Source organism: Onychomys torridus, chromosome 15, assembly GCF_903995425.1.
Source record: "Onychomys torridus chromosome 15, mOncTor1.1, whole genome shotgun sequence".
Lineage (NCBI taxonomy): Eukaryota > Metazoa > Chordata > Mammalia > Rodentia > Cricetidae > Onychomys > Onychomys torridus.
In genome coordinates, this window is record NC_050457.1 from 51596680 (window position 1) to 51624656 (window position 27977).

General features: G+C 45.5%; 1 protein-coding gene across 6 annotated transcripts in view; it reads right to left on the minus strand.

Moving 5' to 3' along the window:
- The window catches only part of Pdzd2 (PDZ domain containing 2), a 379908-nt gene that overhangs the window by 90360 nt on the left and 261571 nt on the right, over positions 1-27977 (minus strand). For 5 of the 6 annotated variants that reach the window (XR_004946667.1, XM_036206833.1, XM_036206831.1 and 2 more), the window contains 3 exons: positions 17161-17665; positions 3792-3934; positions 772-904 (listed from right to left, as the gene is read on the minus strand). Coding sequence is in view for 5 of the 6 variants with exons in the window: in XM_036206833.1 (XP_036062726.1) it covers positions 772-904; positions 3792-3934; positions 17161-17665 (781 nt within the window). In the remaining variant the exon portion in view is untranslated. The remainder of the gene's footprint in view (positions 1-771; positions 905-3791; positions 3935-17160; positions 17666-27977) is intronic. The other variant, XM_036206834.1, reaches the window with a different exon arrangement.

The following is a 27977-nucleotide window of genomic DNA, read 5'->3' on the forward strand; positions in this document are numbered from 1 at the left end:
ATTCACCACTGCTGTGGCTTGGATGCGAAGTGTCCATCATCCCCACCCCCCCGCCCCCAGCTATGTTGAAGGACTGGTCCTTGGGGCAATGCTCAGAGGTGGGATTAAGGGGACTGTTAGAACCTGAGGGTTCTCATCTGGTCAATGGATGAGGCCACTGATGGATTCATAATTGGAGTCCTGGGAGGTGGCAGAAACTGAAAGATAGGGCCTGACCGGACAAAGTGGGTCACTGGGTCTCTTCATATCTCTGCACATTTTGGTGTCTTTGTTTCCTGGCTACCATGGGGTGAACAGCTTTCCTCTGCCCACCACACTTTTCTGCCAGGATGTTTCTGCCTGGTCATAGGCCCGGCAGTGGGTCCAAGGGATCACTAAAGTCATGAGTCCAAATAACAATTTTTCTTCTTCTTTGAATTGTTTATTAGAGGTATTTCATCACGGTGACAAAAAAAAAAAAAAAAGAAAAAAAAGAAAAAAAAAGAAGAAAGAAAGAGACTGCCCAGTCTCCTCCTTCCCTACTACCCACACATACCCATATACTTCTTACCTTCTCCTTCATTCTATTATGGCTTTCCCTACAACAGCCATCTTTAACAACTGAGCATACTTCAGTGAAGGGCCTCCACATGTATTTATTCTGGGGAATCACAGCTATGGCATAGTCCAAGGTAAGCTGTAAGCATGCGCGTATCTGGGCAGCATGGGCAAAGCTCACAGCCGACTTCACACCACCGTCATAAATAACTAAGGGTGGCGAGCGTGACCTACCTTGCTGGCTACCACCAGCTGCACCATCCCAGTGGCTGAGCGCAGAATGGCCACAGCTTCCTCGTGGGAGAGCCCGACCAGTAAGTGACCATTGATTACCAGCAGTTCGTCTCCTAAGGACAGCCTGCCATCCCTGAGGAAATGGAGAGGAGGGAAAAAAAGACCCTTGTCAAGACATTCTGGGCTAGAGAAGGGTCATCTTCTAGGAGGTAGGCGAAGTTATGAGAAGGAACAATTAAGACTGGGTGGAAGGGAAGGCGGTTACAACCAAGAGGGTCTGGGGTGGGACTGCTTTAACATTAGCATCCAGACTCCCAGGAGAGGAGTGAACATCCCCAGGATTCTTGATGGTCACTTAGTAATACGCTCACTCTTAAGCTAAGCAGATCTGACATCAGTGTCGATGACACCTCATCTGGATGATTATTGTGATGAAGTAACTAGAACCCTCGGGTTTTAGGAGAGTCAAGTCGTTCTTTCCCTAATCCTCCGTGTCATCAGCTCTGGGCTATTGCTAAGCTGAGCACAGACAGGGCCAAGACACGCTAAGCCCACCTGCAACCCTTCACTGGTCTATCGCCCCTCATCAGACAGAGACGGGATTCCTTCTGGGAAACTGGGGGCTGATGATATGTGGTGGATGCTGGAATCTGCCTGCCCCGCCAACAGAGTTACAGGATCTTGAAGATAAAGTTTCTCAAGGCTTATTTCACCCCTTGGGTCCCCACAGACAAAATACGTAAGCACAAGGCTCAATCCTAACAATACAGTGTTGAATTTGCTCTTGTCATAGGTTGGAGACTTGGCCCATTTCTCTGGCTGTGAAAACCGTTTCTTTTCACTTAAATCAGGGCTCACTTTGAGCTCCCTTCTCACTGGACTGTCTCCTCAGGGCAGGTCATAGCCCTCAGTGCACAAAACACTAGAACACTGGGTGGGCTTCCACAGTGGATTCCACTGAGCTGGTGATGGTCTGGTTTTCCATGACCAAAAAAGGAGCCTGACACTCAGACGGGCAATCTGGTGAGGCAGAGATTCTGACCTACCGGTCAACCCCCCTCTAAGGTTTGCCACACACACACACACACCCAGGTGCTGCCGTGAAACCTGTGCACGTGGCGTGCCTTCCCAGGCCCAGCCAGCTCCCTTTTGTGCTTCTTCCCAAGGAGTTCACCAGTTTCTCCCCTTTCATTTTGATCTCCCTCTTTCTGCCTTCAACAGCATCTCTCTTGCTCTCTCCTTCCTCTATGGCACGCATGGTAATCTTTATTAATTAATTAATTAACTTATTCATTCATTTATTTAATGAGCATAGGTTTTAATAAAAGACAAGAGGTACAAGAGACTTCCAAGAGCCTCTGCCTTCTCTCTTCAAAAATCCCTAAAGCAGAGCCATGCTTAGGACCCCACTAGTTATTTAACATGGTGAAAGACAGGGAATGGGAAAGTTGCGAGGGAGAGACACATTGGGATCTCAAGGAGGTGCATGGGCAAGGGGCTGATCCTCCGGGAGGAGGAGGAGGAGGAGCGGGCATAGATTATTCAGAGGTGCTGGATAGAGGGCATTACTTACTCACAGCACCACCAAACACCCCTGCCCTTTAATTCTCTCATCTCCTGTTACTCATTAGAATGCCCCACCGATGAGTCGTACACCACAGAGAAAAGAACACACACCACTCCAGGCCAAGAGGGTAAAGGACAGGATGGGCATGGGACAAGAGCATCACCACACAAAGCTGCTCTCTGAGCACAGGAATTTCCCAATGGCTAACCTGCCAGATGGACCAGAACATAAGACATAGCATTAATGGGAAAACAGTGGGCTGCTGGGAGTTCCTTAAGGCTTATCAGGAATGCCCATTCGGGAAGTTTAATGATGCTCATCTGGGTTAAAACCATCTGAGGTTGTAATCTCTTAATAACACCATCACTTGGATAATTGACAGCTGTCGTTAATCTTACTGCTGGTGGAGTTTTTAGCATCCTGCTCTGTGAGGCTGAAGAACAGGAAGCAGTCTGCTGGTTTCCTGTTACTTAGCTGAGATAAAGCTCCTTCAACTACACCTTAGGAGATCGATTTTCCCTCTTCGTCTTGGAAACGCTGATACTGCCTTGGCCCGTCATATCCCTCCTGGAATCTGGCTGGCTTGCCTGAAGAAGTTCCAGACTAGATAAAAAGACAATCAGCTCCCTATCAGTGCAATTCTCTTTGTACTCTTAGGGTATACACGTGGGCATGGCAACATACGACCGGGCATACCCTGCCTTGCCTTGTAAATAGCAGATACCGCACATGAATGCAAACAAGAGTAGGGCAAAGACCGCGCTTGACCTCTGAGGATGGCTTACACACTCAGAAAACCTCTTTCATATGTGCACCAGCTAACCACTGTCCCTCTCATACTTCACACAACTGTTTCGACCAAAAAAATAAGCTTTTCAGTGCCCTTCAGCTTCCACGGAGAAGATTCACATTTATTTTCCCCCTTCCTCGTGTGCAATAGTGATATGTGACTAGAAGCACATGTGTGTGCGCATGTGTGGAACTCTGAGAGCTCCGACACATTTGCCTGGTGGCCACAATTTGAACCAGGGCCACTTTCCTGAGTCACTCCACAGACTCGCAGGACTTCAGATGTCAGGAACGTGACCTTCTGCTCAGGGGCATTTTCTTAATCAATAACCACACGTTACCACAGTGAGTGCCAGCATTCCAGGAGTTGGGATAAGGAAGCAGTCTAACAGGGAACACAAAGAAATCGGATCTGTTCCATGGTGTAGAATGTCCTGAAGCTTCCACCCGAATGAGCCACTTCCTGTGCTCAGAGATCTGTGCAGTGAGACCCGCTCTCGTCTGGTTCCCTCCTGTGCTCCCACGTATCTTCAGGAACCATAACGACCAGAGCTTTGATCAAGGGGGAAGCACGAGCACCCAGCACAGGAGGGAAGGGGAGGAGGAGGAGGAGGAGGAAGACAAGAGGCAGAGGGACTGGGGAGGGGGGTGATTAGCTAGTCACCTGTGAGCGGCACCTCCTTCCTTCACTTGGGTGATAACGATAGCGTGAGGCGAGCGTTTGGATCCTCGGCCTCCACTAACCTGAATTCCCAGCCCATCCGATTCTTTGAGCAGCTCCATCTTCCATATCCGGCCAACTTCCTCCTTGGGAGAAAAAGTGAGCATGAAGGGTGTTGACAGACACACAGCACTGACACGGGAGAGCGGCCCTGTCTCACATCCGACCAAGCATCTGTCACTCGTCCCCGGAGATCACAAGTCGGTGCAGAAGAAAAAGGCCTCTGTCGACTGGACCGACGTCTGGCTGTCAGTACTCTGACTTTCTAGAGTCAATGGACGTGTTCTGTCTGTGTCATTCTATGGGGGGCACAGTCCAGGTGTGGCTATGGGGTGTTTGAAAATGTGTGGTGGCAGCCAAGTATCTGTGTTTTGGTTCCAGTGAATTCTAATTGGTGAAACAGCCATCCCAATTACAGTACATCCTGTCCGGTGCCCTGTGGCCAACACGCCTTCCACAGAAGGCCATTGCCTCCGCGTATACAAACACTGGTTTACTCTGGGGTCCTTTTACTTCTGTACAGCTGTAAATACATCTGGGAAGGAAAAAGGAAGAAAGCTCAGCTCAGGTTTGGGTACCAGGAAACCTCAACTAGTTTGTGGGATACTCTGCCGTTTATAACTTAGAGAGCCACCTAATATGGAAATAATTATCCAGCCGGGCGTTGGTGGCACACGCCTTTAATCCCAGCACTCGGGAGGCAGAGGCAGGAGGATTTCTGTGAGTTTGAGGCCAGCCTGGGCTACCAAGTGAGTTCCAGGAAAGGCGCAAAGCTACACAGGGAAACCCTGTCTCGAAAAACCAAAAATTATCCTTGCCTCTAAAGTGAGAGCCATTATTAGTATCCCGAGGTCTGTGGTAGGGTGTTCAACAAAACATCCATGGAAACAGATAAGACTGAGCAGATAATGCCTCACAGATGTCGACAGGGGACCGCATACTCCTGTTGACTATCCCTCATCAGAGATGCATGGGACCAAACGTGCTTCAGATTTCTTTGCATTTTGGAATATTTACACATGCACAGTGAGATGTTTGGGGTTTGGAGTCCAAAGTTAGACATGAACTTCCTTTGTTTCATATGTGCCTTATGTAGACTAATGGTCATATCATTCAATATTTGTAGTTCACTTGTCCTCTTGACTATGGACTCTCACAAAGGTTACAATGTGGAATTTTTCACTAACGGTGCCACAGTAATTTTTGGATTTTAAGAGTATTTTGGATTTTTGATGTAAGCAATCATGTAAAAACAACCAATCATGTATGAACAGATCCAATTGAATCTCACACTTCCTTAAAAAACATACATAAGAAATCCACACAGAAAATTGATGAATGCTGAGTGTTGGTCAATAGGCCAAGTGGCATCATTGGTTTGCAAGCTGCTTGATCATTAAAGCTTGCTTGAACCCGTATCAAAATCTGTCCTTTAGCCAAGGCGGATACTCTAAGTCATTTGGTTGCTGGGTGCTTTTTAACTTTGGTTCATTCTCCACTGTGATACCTGTTTCATGATAAAGACATGAACGTGCTTCCTGCAAAATGTTTACATTTGGTGGGACACTTCAATGTTCAGAGATACTAAGTTATAAAATCTTAAAGATTAAAAGTTGTGTGTGTGTGTGTGTGTGTGTGTGTCTGTCTGTCTGTCTGTCTGTCTGTCTGTGTGTACATGTGTATGAGTACCCACAGAGACCAGAAGAAGGCATCAAACCTTCTTCTGTTGTAAACTGCATGATGTAGGTTCTGGGAACTGAACTACAACCCTCTTAACCACTGCACAATCTCTCTAGACCCATAAATGTTTTAAGTTTAGGCTCAGTTCTATTATTATTATTATTATTATTATTATTAGTAGTAGTAGTAGTAGTAGTAGTAGTAGTAGTAGTAGTAGTAGTGTTATGGTCAGGAGTCACAGCACACTACCCAGCATCTGCCTTTTTAATCCATCATGGAAGTTCAGTGGAACCACTAAGATCCTGTACAAATAAAGCTCTTATTCCCCTGGAAACAGGCAACCTGCCCACAAAAGCTGCCTACAAAACAGAAAGAAAACCTGAAATATACACACTGTCAGAAACTGAAAGGAAACTATGTGGACAGTAAAAGGCCCAGATGTTGAACAACCACTGATGTGCAGCAATTGGAATGTCTGGGGAAATTATTACCAGGCAGAGACCTGGTAGATCCTATACTTCTGTCCAGAGCTGCTCAGTGGGGATCCACCATTCCAGCAGCATGCGGTGGTGCCAACTGTCTCCTCCATCCACTGACCACAGGCAAACGCAGCCTGTCTGGCCAAATGCAACTTCAGAAGTCACTGGCTTACCGCAGCAGTTCATGAACTTGTCAACGGTCCCTATTTCATCCAACCGTCTTGCTCTGAACACCACAGTTTTGGTTTGTTGCCTCTGACCTCTGGAACACCTTCCTCTTCTCTGCTCAGAAACGCCTTCCCTGGCCTTCACATCTCTCATAGCCCCACTATTTCCAAAAGCCATCCTTGGGAATCAGAGTGATTGCCAAGGAGGCAGCTGGCAATAGCTCTAACACAGGAGACCTGATGTCCTAGCACACACCACTGGAAGGAACTGATTCAGGATGTTCTGCCTGTTTCCATGCTGGTCAGCTGAGTCTCCCAGGCCAGCATCCCAACAGCCCTCTTGGCTGCCTCCCTGTGCTCAGAAGAGGGGAACAGTGGCTTTTCCTTCTGCCCCCCCCCCTCCGGGTTCTAGCAGATAAGACACTGTTCCTACTTCCCTGGCCAAGGAAACCCATGGCTCTCCATTCAAAGAGCAGTGGGGTCTACTACTGGAATAATGAACTCAAAACTCATTTGGTTTTAACTCAAAGTAGTAAAGGTGTATCTACCCCCATTATTAGTTCACATCATCATCTTTTTTGCTGACCTTGTGTTAAGCAGAATATGCAGGTATGGCTTCCAGGTGGATGATACTTGGTTTGCTCCCCCTCATTTTGAAATGCTTTAAAAAGTAGGGCCCATGATTTAAAAAGCAAACACATGAAACTATACCCACAGAGGTAGAAAAGTGGCCTACATGTGTACTCTGTGTTTTATGAAGAACAATCACATGCTCCGTAAGCTCCTGAACCCAACACACACAGCTAGTTGAAAACACCAAAGGACAAGGGGTGACTCAGTGGGTGCAAGGACTTGCTCCAAAAGCCCAAGTTTGGATCCCAGGAATCCATGTTAAAAAACAGACATGGCGGCACGCATCTGTAATCCCAGCATTCCCATGGTGAGGTGAGAGGCAGAAACCGAATCAGCTGGAAGCTCGTGTGCCTGTCATTCTGGAGTTGTCAGTGCAGAGATCAGAGAAGGGGAAGGCAAGGACTCCCTCCCCAGAAACTGTCCTCTGACCTCCACATGCATCCTGTGGCACACATGCACCTACACACCCACACTAATACAAACCGTTTCACAAGTTAGGTATGAAAGTCTGTAAGATAGGCCAACTGTTCTTGCCCCACTTCAACTAGTCTAGTTAAAAACCAGACTTCCAGACTGAGCAAAGTGTCCCTGTGTAAGCCCAAGGTTTCAAACAGCCAGCTCATGCACTAAGGACAGGTCCTGGTCCCACTGCCTGGATGCCTCCCAAGCAGATCAAGCTATTCAATTGTCTCACTTATCCAGAGGGCCTGATCCAGCTGGGGGCTCCACAGCCTTTGGTTCATAATTCATGTGCTTCCATTCGTTTGGCTATTTGTCCCTGTGCTTTTTCCAATCTTGGATTCAACAATTCACGCTCTTGCAGACCTTCCTCTTTCTCGACAGTTGGACACCTGGAGCTCCACCTGGGGCCTGGCTGAGGATCTCTGCATCCACTTCCATCAGGGACAAGACCTCCAAATCAGCTGAGCAAGCTTATATGAACTCACAGAGACTGAAGAAGCAAACACAGGACCTGTATGGGTCTGCACCAGGTCCTCTACATATATATTATGGCTTTCAGTCTAGGGTTTTTGTGGGACTCCTGAGTGTGTGAATCAGAGTGTCTGATTCTAGTGCCTGATCTTGGGTTCTTTTCCTTCTGTCTATAGGAACTTTAGTTGAATAAATTTCTTTTATACTATTAAAAAAAACAGACTTCTTCACTGTGTGTGTATGCGCACGTGTGCGCACACGCGTGTGTGCGTGTGTGTGTGCGTGCGTGCGTGTGTGTGTGTGTGTGTGTGTGTGTGTGTGTGTGTGTGTGTTGTATGTAAATGTTGGAGGGAGATGGACCACTTATTTAGCTAGACTGGCTGATCTGTGAGCACTAGGAACCGCCTACCCCACCAGCACTGGGTTGGAGACCTGTACAACGCCTGCCTTTACATGGGAGCTAGGGATCCAAACTCAAGTCTCCCTGTGGTCCAGCAAGCATTTTGCAAATGGAGCCATCTTTTCACCACCACCCCTTCACTTTTATCCAATCAGATCACCTCCCCACAATCAAAAGGAGAAATTGTAAGAGGCTATAAAATGAAATGAATGAACATTTCCTTGCTTGGAATTTTTCGGTCTACTGGAGGAGTTTAAGTGAAGACAAGCGAAAGAGGAAAATGCTATCAGTTTAACTGTACAATTGTTGCTATAAAATTTAGCTGCCCAGGGTTAAAGCAATGCTTAGTTAAAAATAAAATATCTCGGGCTGGAGAGATGGCTCAGAGATTAAGAGCACCGACTGCTCTTACAGAGGTCCTGAGTTCAATTCCCAGTAACCACATGGGGGCTCACAACCATCTGTAATGAGATCTGGTGCCCTCTTCAGTATACATAATCAATCAATCAATCTTAAAAAAAATCTCAGATTTTCTAGGCTAGGGTCAGTACTGGTCAAAAGCAAACAGGTTTTATTAAAACAATACTGAATGTTTGCAGCTGCCTGCTCACAGCTCCACTCTGGTATCTAATTCAGACCTCAGGATGGTCAAAACCAGACTCCTCCCTCCCATTTCTAGATTTCCCCGTCTCCGTAGGAAAGGGTATCACCAGCCTCAGATGCAGGGGACGTGTCAGCTCCAGATCCAAGTGTGATCTCCACCATCATTTTGCACATCTGAACCATGTGAGAGACCTGTAGGGTCTACTTCCAAAACAGATCCCACATTTACCTTCTTCTCATCTTCCCCACCTCTTATCAAAGCCACTGGCATCTTTGGCTTGAGTGATCACAAGCCCGCCAACTGGTCTCTTGGTTTACTAATCTGTTCTGTAGGAATATTTGCTCCTACACATCCAGGGGAAACAGTTCAGAAGGCCAGGTCATGACATCCCTTGCCTGTGCCCCTCCAGGGCTGAAACTAGCCATGGGCTGGGAACAAGCCCAGGTTGGTGGGAACAGCACTCTGTGTCGATGGACACCAACCTTCTGTAGTGCACAGTACATTGGTAAACTGTCATGGGTTGTTTGAGCCTGTTGAAGAGCTGGTTCTCGAAGGGGCTTGTTCCTCCCTATTTCAGAATCAAGTTCATGTCAAAGTGTCTTCTATGGTACCTCGTCTGGGGATGGGACGGCCACCCTACCGCTCTACCATTCCCATGCAGGACTGTACCAGAGGAAAAACTGCGCTCTACCATTCCCATGCAGGACTGTACCAGAGGAAAAACTGTACCCTTGAGAACAGCTAGAAGGTGAACCAATCCCCCAAAACACTAGCATTGTCAATCTCTGGGGTAAACATGCCTACAGTGGGGAGGGGAAGCTGGAAGGCTGGCTGTTGAAAGCTTAGCCATGGAGAGAAAGCTTAGTCAGGACTCCTAGGGTCTCAGTGGTCCCAGCCAGTTTCTGCCAGACACTGTGAGCTCCGGATTTGATGGCATTATCTCTATCTATTGCCATTTGTTCTTTTTCTTGGAAGCCTCACTGGGGCCGGGGAGAGTGGGGGAATGATGTGCCAAGGATTCTCTTTATTGGGAACTCCAGCTGGCTGCCTTAAAGGAAAGGGGTTTCCCCATTTGATTTCTGCTGGATGATCTGAGTCCTCAGTTTAATGATGTTTCGTTAGCTCTGTACTCTTTTATTCTGCCTGGATATAGACTTAATCAACTCACTCACTGAAAAGCGAGTACTGTGGTTATCATCGAGCATCCTCTGGACGGTACAGAACAACTTTATAAGCTAGCCTGTCAAACCCGTGGCCTCTCCTTGGGTCATTTCTCATTCCTGGAACACCCTATTGCTCCTGATGTTTGCAGCTGCTTTTGCTGGCTCTCCTGAGACCGTCTGTAGGGCTGTTCTTCACGACACAGCTCAGCTCACATACCCTATCTTCAGGAAGCTTGTCTTTGCTGATATCTCATATCAACAACTATCCCTGCAGGTGACAGACATGCCCTGCCATCTCCCTCTTCACCTTGGTTTAGTTCACTGATGATACTTATAATTATCTGATATTATATAGGCTTCTTTTTTTAAAAGATTTGTTTATTTACTTACTTATTATATATACTGTATTCTGTCTGCATGTGTCCCTGCAGGCCAGAAGAGGGCACCAGATCTCATTACAAGTGGTTGTGAGCTACCACGTGGTTGCTGGGAATTGAACTCAGGACCTCTGGAAGAGCAGTTGGTGCTCTTAACCACTGAGCCATCTCTCCAGCCCTATATAGGCTTCTTTATCGCTAATAGCCCCTTCTATGCTATAAAGGCTATTGAGACAGGAATCTGGTCTAACTCACTTACCAAATGGATTCTCTAACAACTAGACCAGAACAATAGTCCAAAAGTGGAGAGGAATTAACCAGCATAGAGTGCTTATCCACAGATCTTATGGATCTTTGAGCACCACTGAGATAAACATTTAGAGGTTCTTCCAGAAGGGAGGACAGTGTGTTTGCCAATGATCAGCAGGTGGACAGAGATCTAGCTGTAGAGACAACTGAATTCCAAGGCAGGTCCTGTCTAGACAGATGGCTTAGGCATTAGTTTTCTATTATAATGGCTTAAAGGGCAACGATACTCTTTCTGAGTTTATGGAGAAAAAGCCAAATGATGAAAAACAGGCTGCTACGGACTTCTGTACTAATGCCAGAGTGTTAGCCTTTCCCATGAACCACAACTGCCATGTGAGTTCACACATTTAGTACTTTCACTGAAACCAGCACAGGGATTTATTTACTAAAACAGGGCGGCACATTCGAGGAGCTGCTGTGCAGCATTTAAATGGCCTCATTTCCACTGGAAGCCAAGATAGCATCTTACAAGAGCATCTTTACCCCAAATGTGAGAAGACACATCATTTAAACAGAATTTCACTGCAGTAAATGTCTTGGCCCTCATTGCTAACCTATTCTGAGACTATTTGCTTATCCCTCCTTATTTAGGATGATTAGTAAGAAATAAAAAAAAAAAAATGTGTGATCACAATGTCAGGGCTTAAAGTCCCCAGTCATCAGACCACAGTGCACAGTTTATAGGCAAGAAAATAGCCGAGAGAAAAAGCCAAGGCAGTTTGAAGACCACAGAGATGTGGGAAGAACTGGGGTTGGAATCCATTGTTCCATCTGGTCTTGGTGTTCCCTGGGCATCTCCATTAATAAGGATATACAGAGCACTTCAGATATACAGAGCCTTGATCTAGAACTGGTGATAAGGAAGACATATAAGGCCCTGTCCTTCAGCATAAAATAGGGACATGGAGATACCGTGAGCTAAATGGTCATTGGAATATGTTGGGTTGTCATGTGCCAATGGGCAGGCAGTGGGATGATGCAGGAACCCAGGGTGGAGTGGCCTGATGAGCAGATTACCAGAAGGCCATAGAGGTCTCTTGCAGGCATGCATCTGGGAGCTTGATGTCCCATGAAGGTGGGAACGAAGAGCCAGAGGAAAGAGGAAGACACACCTGGCAGAGAATGCAGCATCCACAACGGCTCAAGGCAAAAGCCAGCACCTCCGCCGAAAATCCTAGCCAGCACAGCTGTGGCAAGGTGTGCTAAGAAACCCTGGATAGCTTCAGCACAGGTCTGGCCCTAGAAAAACCAGGACGCCAGGAGCTTGGAATTTCCAGTTGCACCCCATCCTCCAGGGAGGGGTGGAAGATTGAGTCAACAAAAGATCACGGATCACACTTCCAAGATGAAGCCTCCGTGCAAGATGAAGATACTGTGTATGGGCCTTGAAGTGTCTCTGGCTTGGGAATACATCCATGTACCAGGATGGGGTGCACCTGCTCCCATGGGAACAGAAATTCTTGTGTTGGGGGTGTGGGGCTTTGGACCTCACCTCTTCAGTTGGTTATATATGTGAATCCTTTATCATATTTTTAAAAATCCAGTAAATATATATAATATGTTGTTATAATATATTATATATAAATATATATTTATATTATATAATATAACATATAACACCACATATTATATTGTATAATATGTGATATGTCATAATGTTATATAATATAATAAATAGAATATAAATATATAACTATATGTATTACAAAATACAGTTAAAATATAATTATACACAAAGCAAGGGAGTCTGAGGCACAAAATTAAGTATGGAATCAGAGAATAGGAGCCTTGAATGATATACTAAGGTGTTTGGACATCACCATGGACTCACCCAAAGGGCTTGACTATGGTATGTGTGGGTGTATATGTGCATGTGTGACTTGATTTGCTCTTGAGAAAGGTCCCTCAAAGATACAGTGAGTGACAGAGAAGAGTGGCTGAGGGGTGTCGCTTAGGAGACAACTTTTTACACCAGCCAAACTCACGAGTTCCGGTAGTGGGGGATAAAAAGTAGCTGGGGCTGGAAGAGCTTCAAGGAAACCAGTGTTGACAGGACTTGGCAGTTAAGGGAGGGATGTAATGTCAGGGAGGGAGGGCAGCATCTCAGTAGACTTTACCGAGAAGGCTTTCCTAGCGTGTTCAGTGACAAACAGGGATGCGCCAGACAAACAGATGGATAAGACCAAGCAAGACTGGAACACTGGGGTGGATCTCATGGTTCAGGAAAGGCTTGCATTGGATCTTAGGCACAAGATGAAACATCCACACTGGGGTCATGCTGCAGGCAGTTGGTGCAAAGGCTGGAGAGGGAGAGAGGAGAAGATGTAGACCCCGGCTTACGAGATAGGACCACAAAGGGCAACGTGCTCCCCAGTGACACTGGGGACTGCCTAGAAGAGAATCTTCTTCAGGCTGTCCTTCAGTGCAAATCAGTGGGAGATACCCTACCCTTTCCTGAAGATGCAGATCTGGGGTACCTGCCTGAGGTCCCCAGTGACTCACATGAAAAGAAAAGGTCTGACACTATATGGGGAAAATAATGATTACTGGGGTTAGACATCACTGTACCCACAGACTTACACAGTAGTCATAAGTACATTGGTTGGCCTGGTAGAATTTCCAACTGCTCTTCCTCTGGTTGTATGCATTTTGGCATTTTACAAAAAGACACAGTCTAGATAAATAGACAAGCAACTGTCTTCTTGAATGACTTTGCTCTGTAAAATTACCCTGAACTTATCTTTAAAATTGCTTCTCTATGTACTGACGTATTCCTGTGTTTTAGAAGATGGGTCCAAGTTTTGCATTTTAAAAAGAGTACTCTGCTCATATATTTATTATTATTATTATTATTTTTTAAAGATTTATTTATGTATACAGCATGTATGTCTGCAGGCCAGAAGAGGGTGCCAGATCTCATTACAGATGGTTGTGAGCCACCATGTGGTTGCTGGGAATTGAACTCAGGACTTCTAGAAGAACAGTCAGTGCTCTTAACCACTGAGCCATCTCTCCAGCCCCGTATTATTATTTGAGTTACTATTTTACATAAACATAGCAATTTTAATATCTATCTATCATCTATCTATCTATCTATCTATCTATCTATCTATCTACCTATCTATCTATCTATCTATCTATCTATCTATCTATCTATCTATCTATCTATCTATTTTTGAGACAAGGTTTCTCTGTGTAGCCCTGGCTGTCCTGGAACTCACTCTGTGACTCAGGCTGGCCTCAAACTCAGAGATCCACCTGCTTCTGCCTCCTAAGTGCTAGTATTAAAGACGTGCACCACAATTGCCCAGTATAAACATACCAATTAAAAAAAAATACTTTGTCACTGGAGAGATGGCTGAGCAGTTTGGAATGCCTAATGCTCTTACAAAGGAACTGGGTTCTTGGCACCCACAAAACAGCACATAACTGCCTGTAACTGCAGGTACAGGGGATCTCAACACCCTCTTCTAGACTCGGCAGGCTCCTGCATGCACCTGATGCACACCAACTCACATGGGCTCACATGGATACATATTAAAAAAATTTTTTTTAAAAAGGAAAATATTGCAGCCAGGCAGGGTGGCTCATACCTGTAATCTCAGCATTGGAGAAACTGAGGCAGGTGAACTGTTATGAGTTCATGGCCAACCCAAGCTACGTAGTACCAGGTCATCCAGAGGTGTGTAAGAAGTCTTGTTTCAAAAATCAAAACAAGGCTAGGTGGTGGTGGCACACATCTTTAATCCCAGAACTTGGGAGGCAGAGGCAGGTAGATCTCTGTGAGTTCATCAGCCTAGTCTACGGAGTGAGATCCAGGATAGCCAGGGTTGTTTCACAGAGAAACCCCGTCTTGGGGGAAAAAAAATGTTAAAAAGAAATATATTTCCTATTACTCTATTAAGAGAGAGAATAATGACGACTTGGGATTTATTTTAATGTAATCTTTTTTTAAAACAAGTAAGTCTACAAAAAAGAAGAACCCACCAAAGTGGTCTGACTGGGCATTGTAGGCCTTTCCTGTAACTTATTAAGTCTCCATGGAATATTAAAGCAGAAACGGAATTACACTGACATGTCAAATCTCCTACTATTCAAATGGAATGGAATTCCCCTCCCCAAAGACTTAAGAGGTAAATAGCTATTTTCTGGAAATTCCATTTTAGCATGACCTTAGTCTTAAACTATGCTGGAGTAAGACTAAAAAAAAACCCCACTCACTGCAGTCCAAGAACCCAGTCAGACTTCATGGAGGGTTATGTCAAGGGCTGCTTTTGTGGAATGGGGCAAGCTGTGAAGAGCTCATCAGCCCTTGATCCGGAGAAAACCCATCAGCAAAGAAACTTCTGGGTTGGTGGGTGATAACACAATCCTCGAAGGTGTGTCGTCCATTTTCACTTTCCAGACCAGACATGCACGACCAGAGCCAACCGGTCTGTGCATTATGGGTCCTTAGAAAAAGTGCCAATTGCAGGTGACAGATCTCCCCCTTCCAGAAAAAATGTGGCTTGAAACAACTGCTCCATACAGCTGAAGGGATGACGGGTAAAGGCCCTTGCTGCTAAGCTGCCAGCCGGAGTTCCATCCCTGGGACCACATGGTGGAAGGAGACAACAGACTCCTCCAAATTGTCTTCTGACCTTGAGACACGTGCCATACATGCACAGCTCCTCCCCCAAATAAAAATGTGCAAAATGTAATTTAAAAAACGTCCCCAGAGGACTAGGTTAGGATTTACATTTTTAAAATCTTTTACCTTCTGGGTTATTTGACCTTGAGCTCAAAAGGTAGGTAAGTGGGACTGTGACAGAAAGAGTCTTCACAGTCTAACCCAGAAATTCAATTTTATCTCTCTCGTTTTTTTTCAATTAAAGTGAGTGGAGGATGGGGGCTTTTCTATAAGTTTGGTGTTTTTCGTTTTTCTTCTTCCTTAAAAATCATCCCAAATTATTCCCATCATGTCCTAGGACATTAAAACCGTTTTTTAAGACTGTTTGTGAGATTCAACCTCCTTTGGCACCTAAACCCTTGAAACGATCCAGGAAACCAATAGTGTGTAAGTTTTCATCTTAGGCTTTGTGTGCACTCATAGTCTAATCACGATGGGGGAAAAGACTCTTAGCAAGTTAGAGTGGCCAGAATCTTGGTGCTCTTAGTCTTTGGGTGGTACAGATTATGTTCTCGTTTAATCTTTAAACCTCTTGGGGGGGGGGCATAAAAATGAACAGAGAGCACAGATGGAAACAGGGCCTTTCTTCTCATCTCTTCCTCCATTCATCCACAGAGAAGGCTGCCTCTGTCTAAGGCTTTCTGTGGTTGAGAGAGTGGTGATTTCTTCTGAATCCTGCCTATGGATTGGTTCAAACTATAGAAGTAATTGCACCAAATAGCCTTATGGGACATCCCGTTCACTTGGGGGTACCGTTTTTTCAGAAGCCAAACCCAAACATGATGCTTCCACACCTCTTTTCCCCCTTTGCCTTGTACCCCTCGAGGTGTTTTCCGAGTCAGAGCAGCCAGACCGCACCCACTCCGGGAGCTATGGCCTCCATAGCACCGTCTGCCAAGAGGCTTCATGTCCCAGGCATGTCTGCCCTACAGAAACGTAACTCTTAAGAAAGGACACTGGTGAAGACAGCCTGGGCTAGAAGTTCAGCCACCCTAGTCTCGTCTCACTTCCACAAAGACTGATCTCAGCCACGACAGAGAGAGACTTAGATGCTTCTGTGTGTCCCTGGAATTTACCAATGTAATAACATGATCTCATAAAAATAGCGCTGGCTTTGAACTGTTAAAAATAAAAGCAGATGCTTCCCCGTGTTGGCCGCCCTTCCTGTGTCACACTGAGCCTGGGTGTTTGCATTATCAACTGCCACCAGGAATCTTGGGCCTTGAAGTAGCAATTTCTCTGTGACAGTCGTGACGGATAACCCGGCATTGCAATGCTTTATCTGGGCCTCAGAGGGCTCAAACGCTACCACAGAAGGCTTCAATTTTCCACTTAGGATCACTTCACTGGCTCCTTAAGTGGGAGGGAACGACTTGAACTTTTCTGTTGTTGGTACAGGCTCTGGCCATTCATCTCCATGAGTTTGTTGGCTTCTAAGTGCAAGGCTATCTTGGGTCTATCTTTTTTTTTTTTTTTTTTTAAGTTGAAAGGCAACTTCAACAGTATTTATGTTAAAATTCAGACTCCAGGACCAAAGAAATATCTGCTCAGACGTGACAGTGCTCACCTTGCCAGCATGAGGACGCACATTCAATGCCCAGAATCCACACAAAAAACTGGACCTGGTAGCATTAGGTAGATTCCAGGGGCTTGCCAGCCTCTCAGCTTAACCTGTCTGGTGAGTTTCAGGCTATTGAGAGACCTCATCTCAAAACACAAGGTGGAGGGCATCTGAGGAATAATACCTTTGGTTGTCCTCTGGCCTCCACACATATGCACCCATATGTGTACATGTACCCGTATACCAACACACGGACAGACACACAGGCAGGCATGCACGTATGCATGCTCAGAAAATTGGAAACAAAATCAGATTCTATAATCCAGCTGCGCCTTACCCGTGCCAGGGAGTCACTGGACTGGAAGTCTGTCTTCCCAGCCTTCGAAAGGCGGCGTTTGTCACTGATGGCCCCCAGAGGAGTGTCTGTATTTGGAATTCTGAGTTCTGCTCCTCTGTCCACTTCTGACTTCTCCAGATGGGGTCCAGCCACATCCTTGAGAGAATGCGGGCCACTTTCTAGCTCAAAGGCATGGCCATTTCCGAGTTCGGGGTCTGTGCCGTTCTCCAACTCAGAGCTGGGGTCATCAGCCACATCACAGCCGCCGCTGCTCTTGGATTCTTCAGGGGCCTTGTTGATAGGGGGTCTGGAAATGACCCCAAACTTTCTTGTTCTTTTCCCCTTTTTTGAGGTTTGGTCACCCAGCTCCAAGGTAGGTGTCTCTCCCGGTTCTGAGCTGTGGCTGCCGTTATTGCCATTGTAAGTCAGGTGGGCTTTGTGCTTGAAGCGCCGCAGCATGATCAAGTAGATGAAGCCGCCATTCCAGCACTGCTCAGCCAGGTAACTGCAACACACAGACATGCGCCGTTAGACTGCAACCCCTTCCTGACACAGTGTCAGCGCCCAGCCAGGACCTGGTGACCGAAACCTGGCCAAGGGACTGAGGCACTGTGCTTCCCAGCAAGCTCTGTCTTTGACTATATCCTATTGTTGATGTTGAAATGATCCCCAATGCCTCAAGCAAACAGAAGATCCCAAGTCTAGAAACTTCTTAAGTTATCTCTCCTAGAATCAAGAACCGGATTGGGGGATTTTCTACAACAGAGTCAGTCACAACACAGTATTAAAAAACTAAGATTCTTCTTGTGTTTTTGTGCTGCAGTACTCATGAATAAATCCGCTCTACCTCCAGTCCCTAAAAAATGAAAAACAATTCTTGGGGGCTGGAGAGATGGTTCAGCAGTTAAGAGCACTGGCTGCTCTTAGAGGACCTGGGTTCAATACAGTACCCACATGGCAGCCCACAACTGTAACTCCAGTTATGGGATATCCAATACCATCACACAGACATACACGCACGCAAAACACCAATGCACATAAAATCAATCAATCAATCAATCAATCAATCAAAAGAAAATTTTTGTAGAAGAAAATTCTATTATTCCTTAGCATAATAAGGCAACTATGGTTGACAACATTTAGTTGTATGTTTCAAAACAACCAAGAGAGGGTTCTGAATGTTCCAAAAGAAATGGCCAATACTGGAGGTGTTGGGTGCCAATTACCTTGATCTGATCATTATGGTGCATATTTGAAAATGTCACTTTATATCCCATAGGTATACATGATTATGCATATTTGAACAGGTGAAGACACTGAACACCCCCCAAAAAACAAAACAAAACAAAACACTTCACCCCTTTAACAATCTCTTGCGTTGGAATTACACAAGACTCCCATCTCTGTGTGGCTGATGAGTAATACTACAATCCCCAAAGTAAAGAACAGATAAAGCAGGGCTGGCTGGAGAGATGGCTCAGTGGCCAAGAGCACTTGCTTTTGCAGAGGACCTGGGTTCAGTTCCCAGCACTGCCTGGTGGCTCTCAACCATCTGTAACTTCAGTGCCAGGGAATCCAACATTCTTCTGACTTCTCAAGGCACCAGACATGTATACATGGTCTGCATACATACAGACAAAACACTCATACACATCAAAAATAAAATAAATTGAAAACAAGAGATGAAACAGACCAGGGAAAGTATGAATTCTGATATTAGAATGAGGAGGAAATGACCAGTACAATAAGAACTTCTGCTTGAGGGCAGATGAAGTGAGAACTGATCAACGCTGAGCATACATGGGGCATTAGTATGTTGCCTGCTAAGGAAGCACTGACAGCCGTCCATGTGTGGGTTTTTTCCTTGTTAATGGCTCCAGTTTGGAGCCATGTACATGGACTGCCTTCAAGTGCATCACATTTAGAGGAGAAAAAGTCATTGACAAAGCTGATAAGGACCAAGAACGGTGTTGGACCCCATCAACCAGGAACAGTTGGAGGAGTAGGGGACCCTCAAAATGGAGAAGGCAGGTCACAGCCAGTCACTTTTTTTTTTAAATGTATTTGAGGGCTAACAAATACAAAGATGCAGGGGACAATGAAACTGAGAGCATGCATGGGAAGCGTACACAGTACCTACTTCAGAACTTGGGGAATACAAAGAAATGAAGGAAGTAATGATTGGTATTTAGGAGCTCAGATCATTAAAGCTACAGTAAAGACTTCCTCAAAGTCAGGAAATTAAGACAGGCTGGACCCTCCATGCCCCAAGAAGATCAAGATGTACAGATCCCCAAAGAATCCTGGGGAAATGCCTGTATCACAGGAATCTTGCCACCTCCTACACATCGCCGGTTCCCAGGCAAAGAGCTAAATCCTTCATAAACCCAACCTGCTTCCTGCGCTTAGAGAACAGGCCTGGAGGCTGTGTAGCCTCCATCTGCAGTGAGTGAGTAGAGAAAGAGGTTTCCAAAGTGTGCCCAGCCACCTGCTCTCCCTCCAGGCAGTGCTGATTCCCAAGAAAAGAGGGTGCTAGGTAAACAGACATTACGATGCTCTTCTGTGATTCTGTCATCAGGGAAAATCAGATGGGAAAACGGAGCTGTCAGCATGTGGGAAGGAGGGCAGCTCATCTTTGCTCTCATCTCACCATAAGCACCCATGTCAGCAACATGCTGGTGACAGAAAGGGGGTAATGCCATAGGGACTGGCTTGCTAGGAATATGCTAGAGTCTGGTCCAAAGGATTCCCCACACTTAATAGTCAGATCAGTGCCATAAGGACTGGGATATGTTCAGAGAAGAATGCTTGCTGATTATGTGTGAGGCACTGGGTTCAACCCCAGTAACACACACACACACACACACACACACACACACACACACACACACACACACCAAAAAGGCCAGCCCATTGTTTTGAAGAACAAGAGCTAAAATATCTTTTTCCATATGTGCTCTCATGGAAGCTCCTAGAACCTTGGAAGGCACCTGTGATGGAGACAGCATTTCAGTTTTTCTACAGGGGTCTATGCTGGGCAAAACCATAAAGGCAAAAATAGTTTATTTTCCGTTTTGCACCATCTCTCTGCCTTCTTCTGACTTCCTAGCAATAAATAATACCATGACACTGGAAAGGAACTGTAAGACAGGTAGTTTTATTCCTTCCTGGACTCTGGATTTTATAAGGTCATCTCAAAGACAGTGGGTAATTAATGAATTATGGACCCCATAATAAACCAGTGAGAAAGACCCTTTGGCTGAGGGGGGGGTCCATTTCCTTAGAATTCTTAAAATCACCTTACATCTAACAGACCCACCCACATTCTCTATCTAAGTGCCTCCAAATGATCCAAATGATTTACCTAGCCTTCCTTTTCAGTGTGTGTGTGTGTGTGTGTGTGTGTGTGTGTGTGTGTGTGTGTGTGTGTAGGTATGCACGCACATGTGTTTGTGTGCACGTGAAAGGCAGAAAGGATCAAAGACAACCTTGGGTGTTGCTCCTCAGGTGCTGTCCCCCTGCCCCCGAAAGATGTCTCCCTGGCCCTGTCCTCATCATCAAAGATGGGCAGTAAGGTTTATTTGCCCAATACAGGATTGCAAGCATGAGTCACCAGGCCGGCCTGAAAATTTTCTTCTTTTCCTTGTACTGAAGTCCTCCTGGTTGCAAAGCTGTCTTTACTGACCTAGCTGTCTTTCCACCTCGAGCATTAGAAACCTTAAAGCGAACTTTGAAATCAGTTGGTCTTAGCTTTGAGTTGTTTTAACAGAAATCTGAGCCTTGGCTATTCATAAAGGAAAGGTTTGTTTTGGCTCAGGATGCTGAAGGCTGGGGAGTTCTGGCTTGGGTGGGCACATCTCACAAGTAGACTTTAACTCATGGTAGAAGGAAGAGGTGAGTGGATACGGGATGGGAGACAGCAAAGGATGGGCTCGCTGTACGGTAGTCAGCTCTGGAGATGACCAACCTGGTCCTGTGAGAATTAACATGTGACAAAGACATGAATCTAGTCCCAGCTCAAGCGCCTCCCACCAGACTTTTAACTCCAAGCTCAACTGTGTGTGTGTGTGTGTGTGTGTGTGTGTGTGTGTGTGTGTGTAGGGGAGTGGGGAGTGTGAGGGGGTAGGGGGGCAACCAGGCTTGAACAAACTGTGGTGTGGCAGCTGAGAAAAGATAAATTGAATGTGATGAGTGATGTTTGAGGTTTAGAAAAATAGATTTCCTCTTCAAAAAAAAGGCCTGGGGCTTTTCTGGAGCTTCTCTATGGTAGTGTCTTGATTCTTCACTCCCCAAATTTAGATTTTGGCAAATAAAATTATTAATTTAATTAGAATTTGAATTTTACTTTAACTTTCCTAGGAGGACTTTAAAATGAAGAAAGGCCAACATATCTGATAATGAAATTTTACTATATTTTATTATAAATTGTGTGTCACTGGGTGGTGGTGGCATACACCTTTAATCCCAACACTCAGGAGACAGAGGTAGGTGGATCTCTGTGAGTTTGAGTCCAGCCTGGTCTACAGAGCAAGGTTCCAGGACAGCCAGTGTTACATAAAGAAACCCTTTTTTGAAACACACACACACACACAGACACACACACACACACACACACACACTTACTTTTCAAAATAACTTGCACGTCCAGCACTGGGACTGCTCATGAAATATCATATAATTTAGGTGGCACATGCCTTTAATCCCAGCACTCGGGAGGCAGAGACAGGCTGATCTCTGTGAATTCGAGGCCAGCCTGGTCTACAGAGTGAGTTAACGCCTATTCTCCTTAATTGTAGCCAATTAAGCACCAGAGTAGAATTAATGACAATTCAGATGTGCCAAAGTGCAGCCTTAAGTGAAAAATTGAAAACCTGAAAATGTATGTACAGAGAAAAACAGTATATAGGGCAAGTACAGTCCCTTCATCAGGCATCCTCTGGGAGGTCTTGGAATACATTCCCCATAGATAAATCTAGATTGTGGCAGCCAGAGTATTATTGCATCTCCACCATCTCCCCAGGCCCTGGTTCCCTATGGGTAGGATGCACCTCCTTAATAGCTAACCCTTAATTTTCACTTTTTAAATGTGTGATGCTGATGGGTTTTCTTAGAGGAGGTTCTGGAGTTGGTGAGTCTTATCCCTCCATTTCAAGCTCTCTGGGAGGCAGCACCCAACGCAGATTACCATGGGCAACTGGCTCCCTTCCCCTGTGTGGAGCTGTCTGAACTTGCCTCCCTCTGTTTCTCAGCCAAATCTTCCCTGGGAAATTAATCTCCATGTATTTAACATTTCCTCCCAACCCACATCTCTTCAAAACCTCTAAACAACCTCTGAGAGTCAAGACTTTAGCATGTTTCCAAAGAATCATAGAAAGACAACTCAACCTCCATTACTTCTCAGGAGAAAACAACCATGGGCAAAAAACAGTTGATCTCCGTTTATCCAATGACAGAGTAGCAGTTAGCACCTAATCTGGTGTGTGTGTGTGTGTGTGTGTGTGTGTGTGTGTGTGTGTGTATGTATGTGTATCTTACTCTGTACCTGAGGCTAGCCTAGGATTACAGATATGAGCCTCCACTCCAGATTTCTGTTGTTCTATGTAACTCAGATCCCATGTTGTTGATATTGCCCAGTAACAGAATGCATACTTAGCATGTACATGGCCCTGGGTTTCATCCCTAAATCCAAAACACAAAAATAAAACATATACCCTTCAGACACTCACAGTACTCATGTGTGAACATTCTCCTTTGATCAGGGTTTTCTTTATATACACGGAGTGTCTGGCATTCTGAGATGAAGTAGGAATTTCTGCTTTGTTGAAAAGACTTGAGTTATAGAAGTCCTTTACAGGTTTTTTTTTGTTGTTGTTGTTGTTTGTTTTTGTTTTTTTGTTTTTTTTGGGGGGGTTGTTGTTGTTGTTGTTGTTGTTTGAGACAGGGTTTCTCTGTGTAGCTTTAGAGCCTGTCCTGGAACACAATCAATTGTTTAGCACAACAGTTGACCTACTAACCAAGTCCGCTAAATGGCTAGCAAGTTGGCAGTAGAGACAGCATGGTCACCCTGGACAAAGGAATGGTTCACATCCTGAGCAGAGCAGAGCAGAGAGGGATGGTTCCAGAGTCCCTCATGCTCCTGAGAACAGTGCACAATTTAAAATTATGAATTATTTCTGAAACTTGCCATTCACTGTTCTCAGAATGAATGGCCATGGGCAAGACAAACCACAATAAATGGGACTGAGCAGAAACAGAGTAAGAATTAGTGTACTATTATTCCCATGAACAATGAACTGTCTGTCATCCTGGACCCAGAAGCCTCACTTCTTTTGTCATCATTCATGAGCCTACAGCAGCAGGTCAACCAGTGTCTCTCCAGTCAGGCAAAACCACAGTTCTTCACTTACATCAGAACAGCGCACAGAATAGTTGATTGACAACTGGTTTTGTTCCTAATACCAGGCTTACCAAAGGAGCTCAACATTTTATGGGCACCAGTGACTAGAATGTAAATCAATGAGCCCCTGAAGTCTAGCCAATATGCAATGTCTACAACGTCTCGTGTAAATCTGGGTCGATGGCTTTTAGGATAGCCAAGAGACATTTCTGTCTCTCAGTGTTGAGTATAGATAGACATGTCCTTTCCCGCTTCAACTCTATCTCCTACAACCTCTGAGACATTGTCACATCCCTTCTATGCTGAAGCACACTATGGGTCCTTTCAATTCCTGTCTCAGATCTTCCAAAAATAAAGGGTGGGGGTGGGGCACTGCAGAGCAGCAAAGTCCTGGCGTTGATGGGAACATCACCTCCATTTCCATGTAACAAGGTCATCACTGGTCTTGATCTCAGAAGCTCACATCTCACAGTAATAGGGTTGACTTCACCACCTCTCCAGCAAGTTCTAACACTTAGCTGCCATGTGTATTTGTGACTCTGGTGAACTTCTCAGGGGGGAAGTGGGAGCCTGGCACTTTACTAGTACATCCATGAGCTCTGGTGAAGACTGTTTTCCTCAATGTTTTTCCGTGCCATCTACAGTCCTGAGAGGTTCCTTCCTATGCTAGTTCCTAGACTTTCCACATAGGCTGTTGCTCCTGATCTTCCCTTGCAAGGAGGCTGCTATCAAATGCCCCAGAATAAAGTTTTAAGAGCTAGAACCCAAGATATCTTCTGGAGTAGAGCCTCCCAATTAATGTGAGGACAAGTCCCATACTCTCCTGCCAAATTCCTCCCACAGTAAAAGCTGCTGGGAGCTCTGGAACCGAGAGCCACATTCTGCCTTTCTGCTTTGCCTTCCCCAAGCCAGCCACAGCTGGCTGCTCACAACCAGCAGATGACCTCCCAAGTCCACACAGTGTGGACTCCCTTCTTCAGGGGTAACTGAGAAAAGGTAGAACCCCGTTAGCCTGTGTGTCTCAGGGGGCCATACGAGGCTTCTCACATGCTAATTCAGACATTGACGAAATGTCTGTGCCCTCTGGTTCCCTGACTTTCAAGTGGCTCCAGACCCATCTTGAAACAATTTCTCCAGCTTGCCTCCATCCTTTCAGGGTTCGTTCTCTGGGTTTGGCCGGAGTCCTGCCCTCTCCTTGTGCCAAGCCTGGTTTCACTTATGTCAAAATAGCCTCTGTCAAAACTGCAGGCTCCTTTTCAGAATGGCTTACCCTGTTCTGAAGTCAGAAAAGATATCAGAGAAAGAGCAAGGCCACTCTCCCCATCTACATGTTCTGGCTGACGTCCTGCTAATTCTAAATCCTGTACAGAACCTTCCTTTTCCTTTTTCCTGTCCTCTCTGGCAGGCATGGCTAGGCTGACAGGTCCCACAATCAACTATGGGTCATGCAGACTGACTGCCAGCTGCGGTCTTCCTTCCTGAGGCAAAGGGTGCTGCTACTATGAAGCTGGAGGAAATGCTGGAGCCTTTCCCTGTGGACCATCCATCTTGGCGATCTTTTGGGACCCTTGCTGGTTTAGAGGCCTCTGATTACAAGAGAGCCAGGTCAACAGAACTCTGGCCTAGAAAAACAGGCAAAGCACGTCTTTCCAGATGTGTGTGCATGTGTGGGGAACGATGGTAAAACCTTGGCATCCACCGAGTAGCTAGAACTGGGTTCTGACAGTGTGCACTGTTGGAGGCCTCCGCTTCTGAGTTCTTTTCAGATAATATAAGTGCCTTTGCATTTTCCCTCTTTATCAGGATTTTTAAAGCAAGTGCATGTGGAGCACACATACACACAAAGCCTTCAATGGCAGGATGTGTGGGTACCAACGATAAACATGTAAAGCCTGCTTTTAACCGTGTTTGTATTAGAAGTGCTCCACACCAGCCAATTTAATCATACAAACAGGGGGCAGGGACCAGTACTGATTAACATCAAACAACATGCCATGTTAAGTCCTATGAACACAGAACCTCGGGTCAACCTAAGACAACTTCATCAGGTTAAAAAAACCGTGACTCATTTTTCCAATGTGAGAAAAGCTAAAGCTTGTAAGATTAACAGGGCCATTGAGCCAGGATCCAAATGCAACTAATTCCAAACAAACGGTGGAAATGAACTTGGGATTCACGGCAAAGTCTTGTCCTGATGCTGAGATATATATATATATATATATATATATATATATATATATATATATATATATATATATCCTGAAAACAGGAAAAGGGTTGCCAACTTCTAACCACCTGAAGAGGCCTCGTAGCAATACCAGGAATTCTATTTCAGTGGTAAGTAAACACCCCAACTATGTCGCACACCCATAAGCAAGGGCTGTAGGGAAGCAAGGGGCATTTTCAGGCAGGCCCACTTGGCAGGGAGGAGGTAAAGTAGTTTCTCAGGGTGTGGGCGGAAGTGGCCAACTTCTGCATTTCATCTCTGAGTAATGAGCTTGCATTAGTCTCCCAAGAATGCTGGAAAAATGGAGGCAGTATTTGTTCAGCTTATTTAAATTCAGAGCATCAAGGAGCCATTCCAGCCAGCAGAGGCAGAGCCAAATGGCAAATTCAAGACACCTCTGCAATGCTGGCCCCTCCCCGGGGCACCTGACTCTCAGTAATTCTTGGCCCCTGTGATGAGGGAGTGTGCTCTACTAGCACCTGCCAGCCTTTAGTCCTTCGCCTCTGCTCTTGTGGAGTCACATGGAAGAGAGCGTGCTGTCACATAAAATGGGCCAAGGAGGTACGGGCAGATTCCCAGGCTATGTGGCCTCCAGAGCTACAATGTGTGGCTCTCCTTCAGGTGGGACCTTGCTGATGACCAGCATGACTAGGTCAAGACCTCTGGTGGTGAACTTCTCAGGTCAACATTACTCTGGGGGAATTCTTGGCCAATGACTAGGTCAAGTGGGATGTCAGTCCTGACTTCCTCTGCCACCTCCCGGCCCACACCATCCTTGTCCATCACTGGGATGAGAGACCTCAGGTCTGATCAGGTATATTGGCTCCCCTCCTCCATCTGTCTGGCTTCTTCTTTCTTTTCAGGCTTTACCCCCCACTAACAGTTCCCACCCTTACCTCCAACTCAGCATCTGCCTCTTGGAGAACTCTGCCCATGAGGGTAATATAGACAGATCACAAGGCAGTTCCCCAAAAGCAGGGCTGGAATGTAACAGTAGGAAAAAGGACTCAGCTAATCTGAGCCTAGAAGCCAGTAGGGAGGCTTTTAAAACATTCTAACAAGTCTACCCTTAACCCAGTAGCTGTTGGGAGTAGATGGCTTCTGTGGGAGGAAGTCACTCTGGAGGGTGGCTCAAGTGGGCTGCCCATGCCCCACAGTCAGGCACTTACGAGCATCACGACTGCACTCAGTGGGTTATTTTCGTAAGACTTATTTATTTTATGTGTATGGATATTTTGCTTGTATGTATGTATGTGTGTGTACCTAATGCCTATGTAGGCCAGAAGAGGGTATTGGGTCCCCTGGAACTAAACTTACAGATGGTTGAGAGCCATTCATTATCCGGGTGGTCGGAACCGAACCCAGGTCCTCTGGAGGAACAGCTAGCCCTCTTAACTGCTGGGTGGGGAGGAGTTGGTGGGAACAGCGGTGGATAAGGTTAAGATACATTGTACACATGTACAGAAATTTTTCAATCTTTCAAAAGAAAGTTTAGGAAATTAAAAAAAAACTGAAAATAAAACTTGCCTATTACATAACAAAATTAGTATATCTATGAAAGGATTTCACTGTGACATTTCCATACATACATACATTATTGTGTTTGACTGTATTTCCTCTCCCAACTGCCCTATCTTACACACATACATATCCCCTTATCCTGTTTTTAACAGCCCAACTACTACTTTCTGGTTTATTAAAAACAAACAAACAAACAAACAGAGTCTATGTTTGAGTGGGAAAGAAACAATACTTGTGTCTGGCTTATTTTGCTTACTATGATAACCTTTAGTTCCACTTGTTTTCCTGAAAATGTCATGATTCATTCCCCTGTGAATATGTACCATGCGTTCCGTGCACAGGCTGATGCCATGTCTTATCTGTTGTGAATGTTGCTGCACAGACCACAGTGTACAGTTACCTCCCTCGGGTAGACACCCAGGAGCAGGATAGCTGGGCATACAGAGAAGCCTCCATCCTGGTATCAAACACTGTATAAAGGTTCTTTCCCCCTGCAACCTCAGCAGCAGCAGAGGCATTTTTGAGAAGTTGGATGAAAGCCATTCAGAAAAATTTCCTTCACTGGCTTTGTAGCCAGAAAAACCAAGAGCAAAGGGCTGCTTCTGACTAGGCTATACTTTACTCCTATAGAGCTTGAAAAGCTGAGGCTATAGCTCCATGGTAAATAGCTTA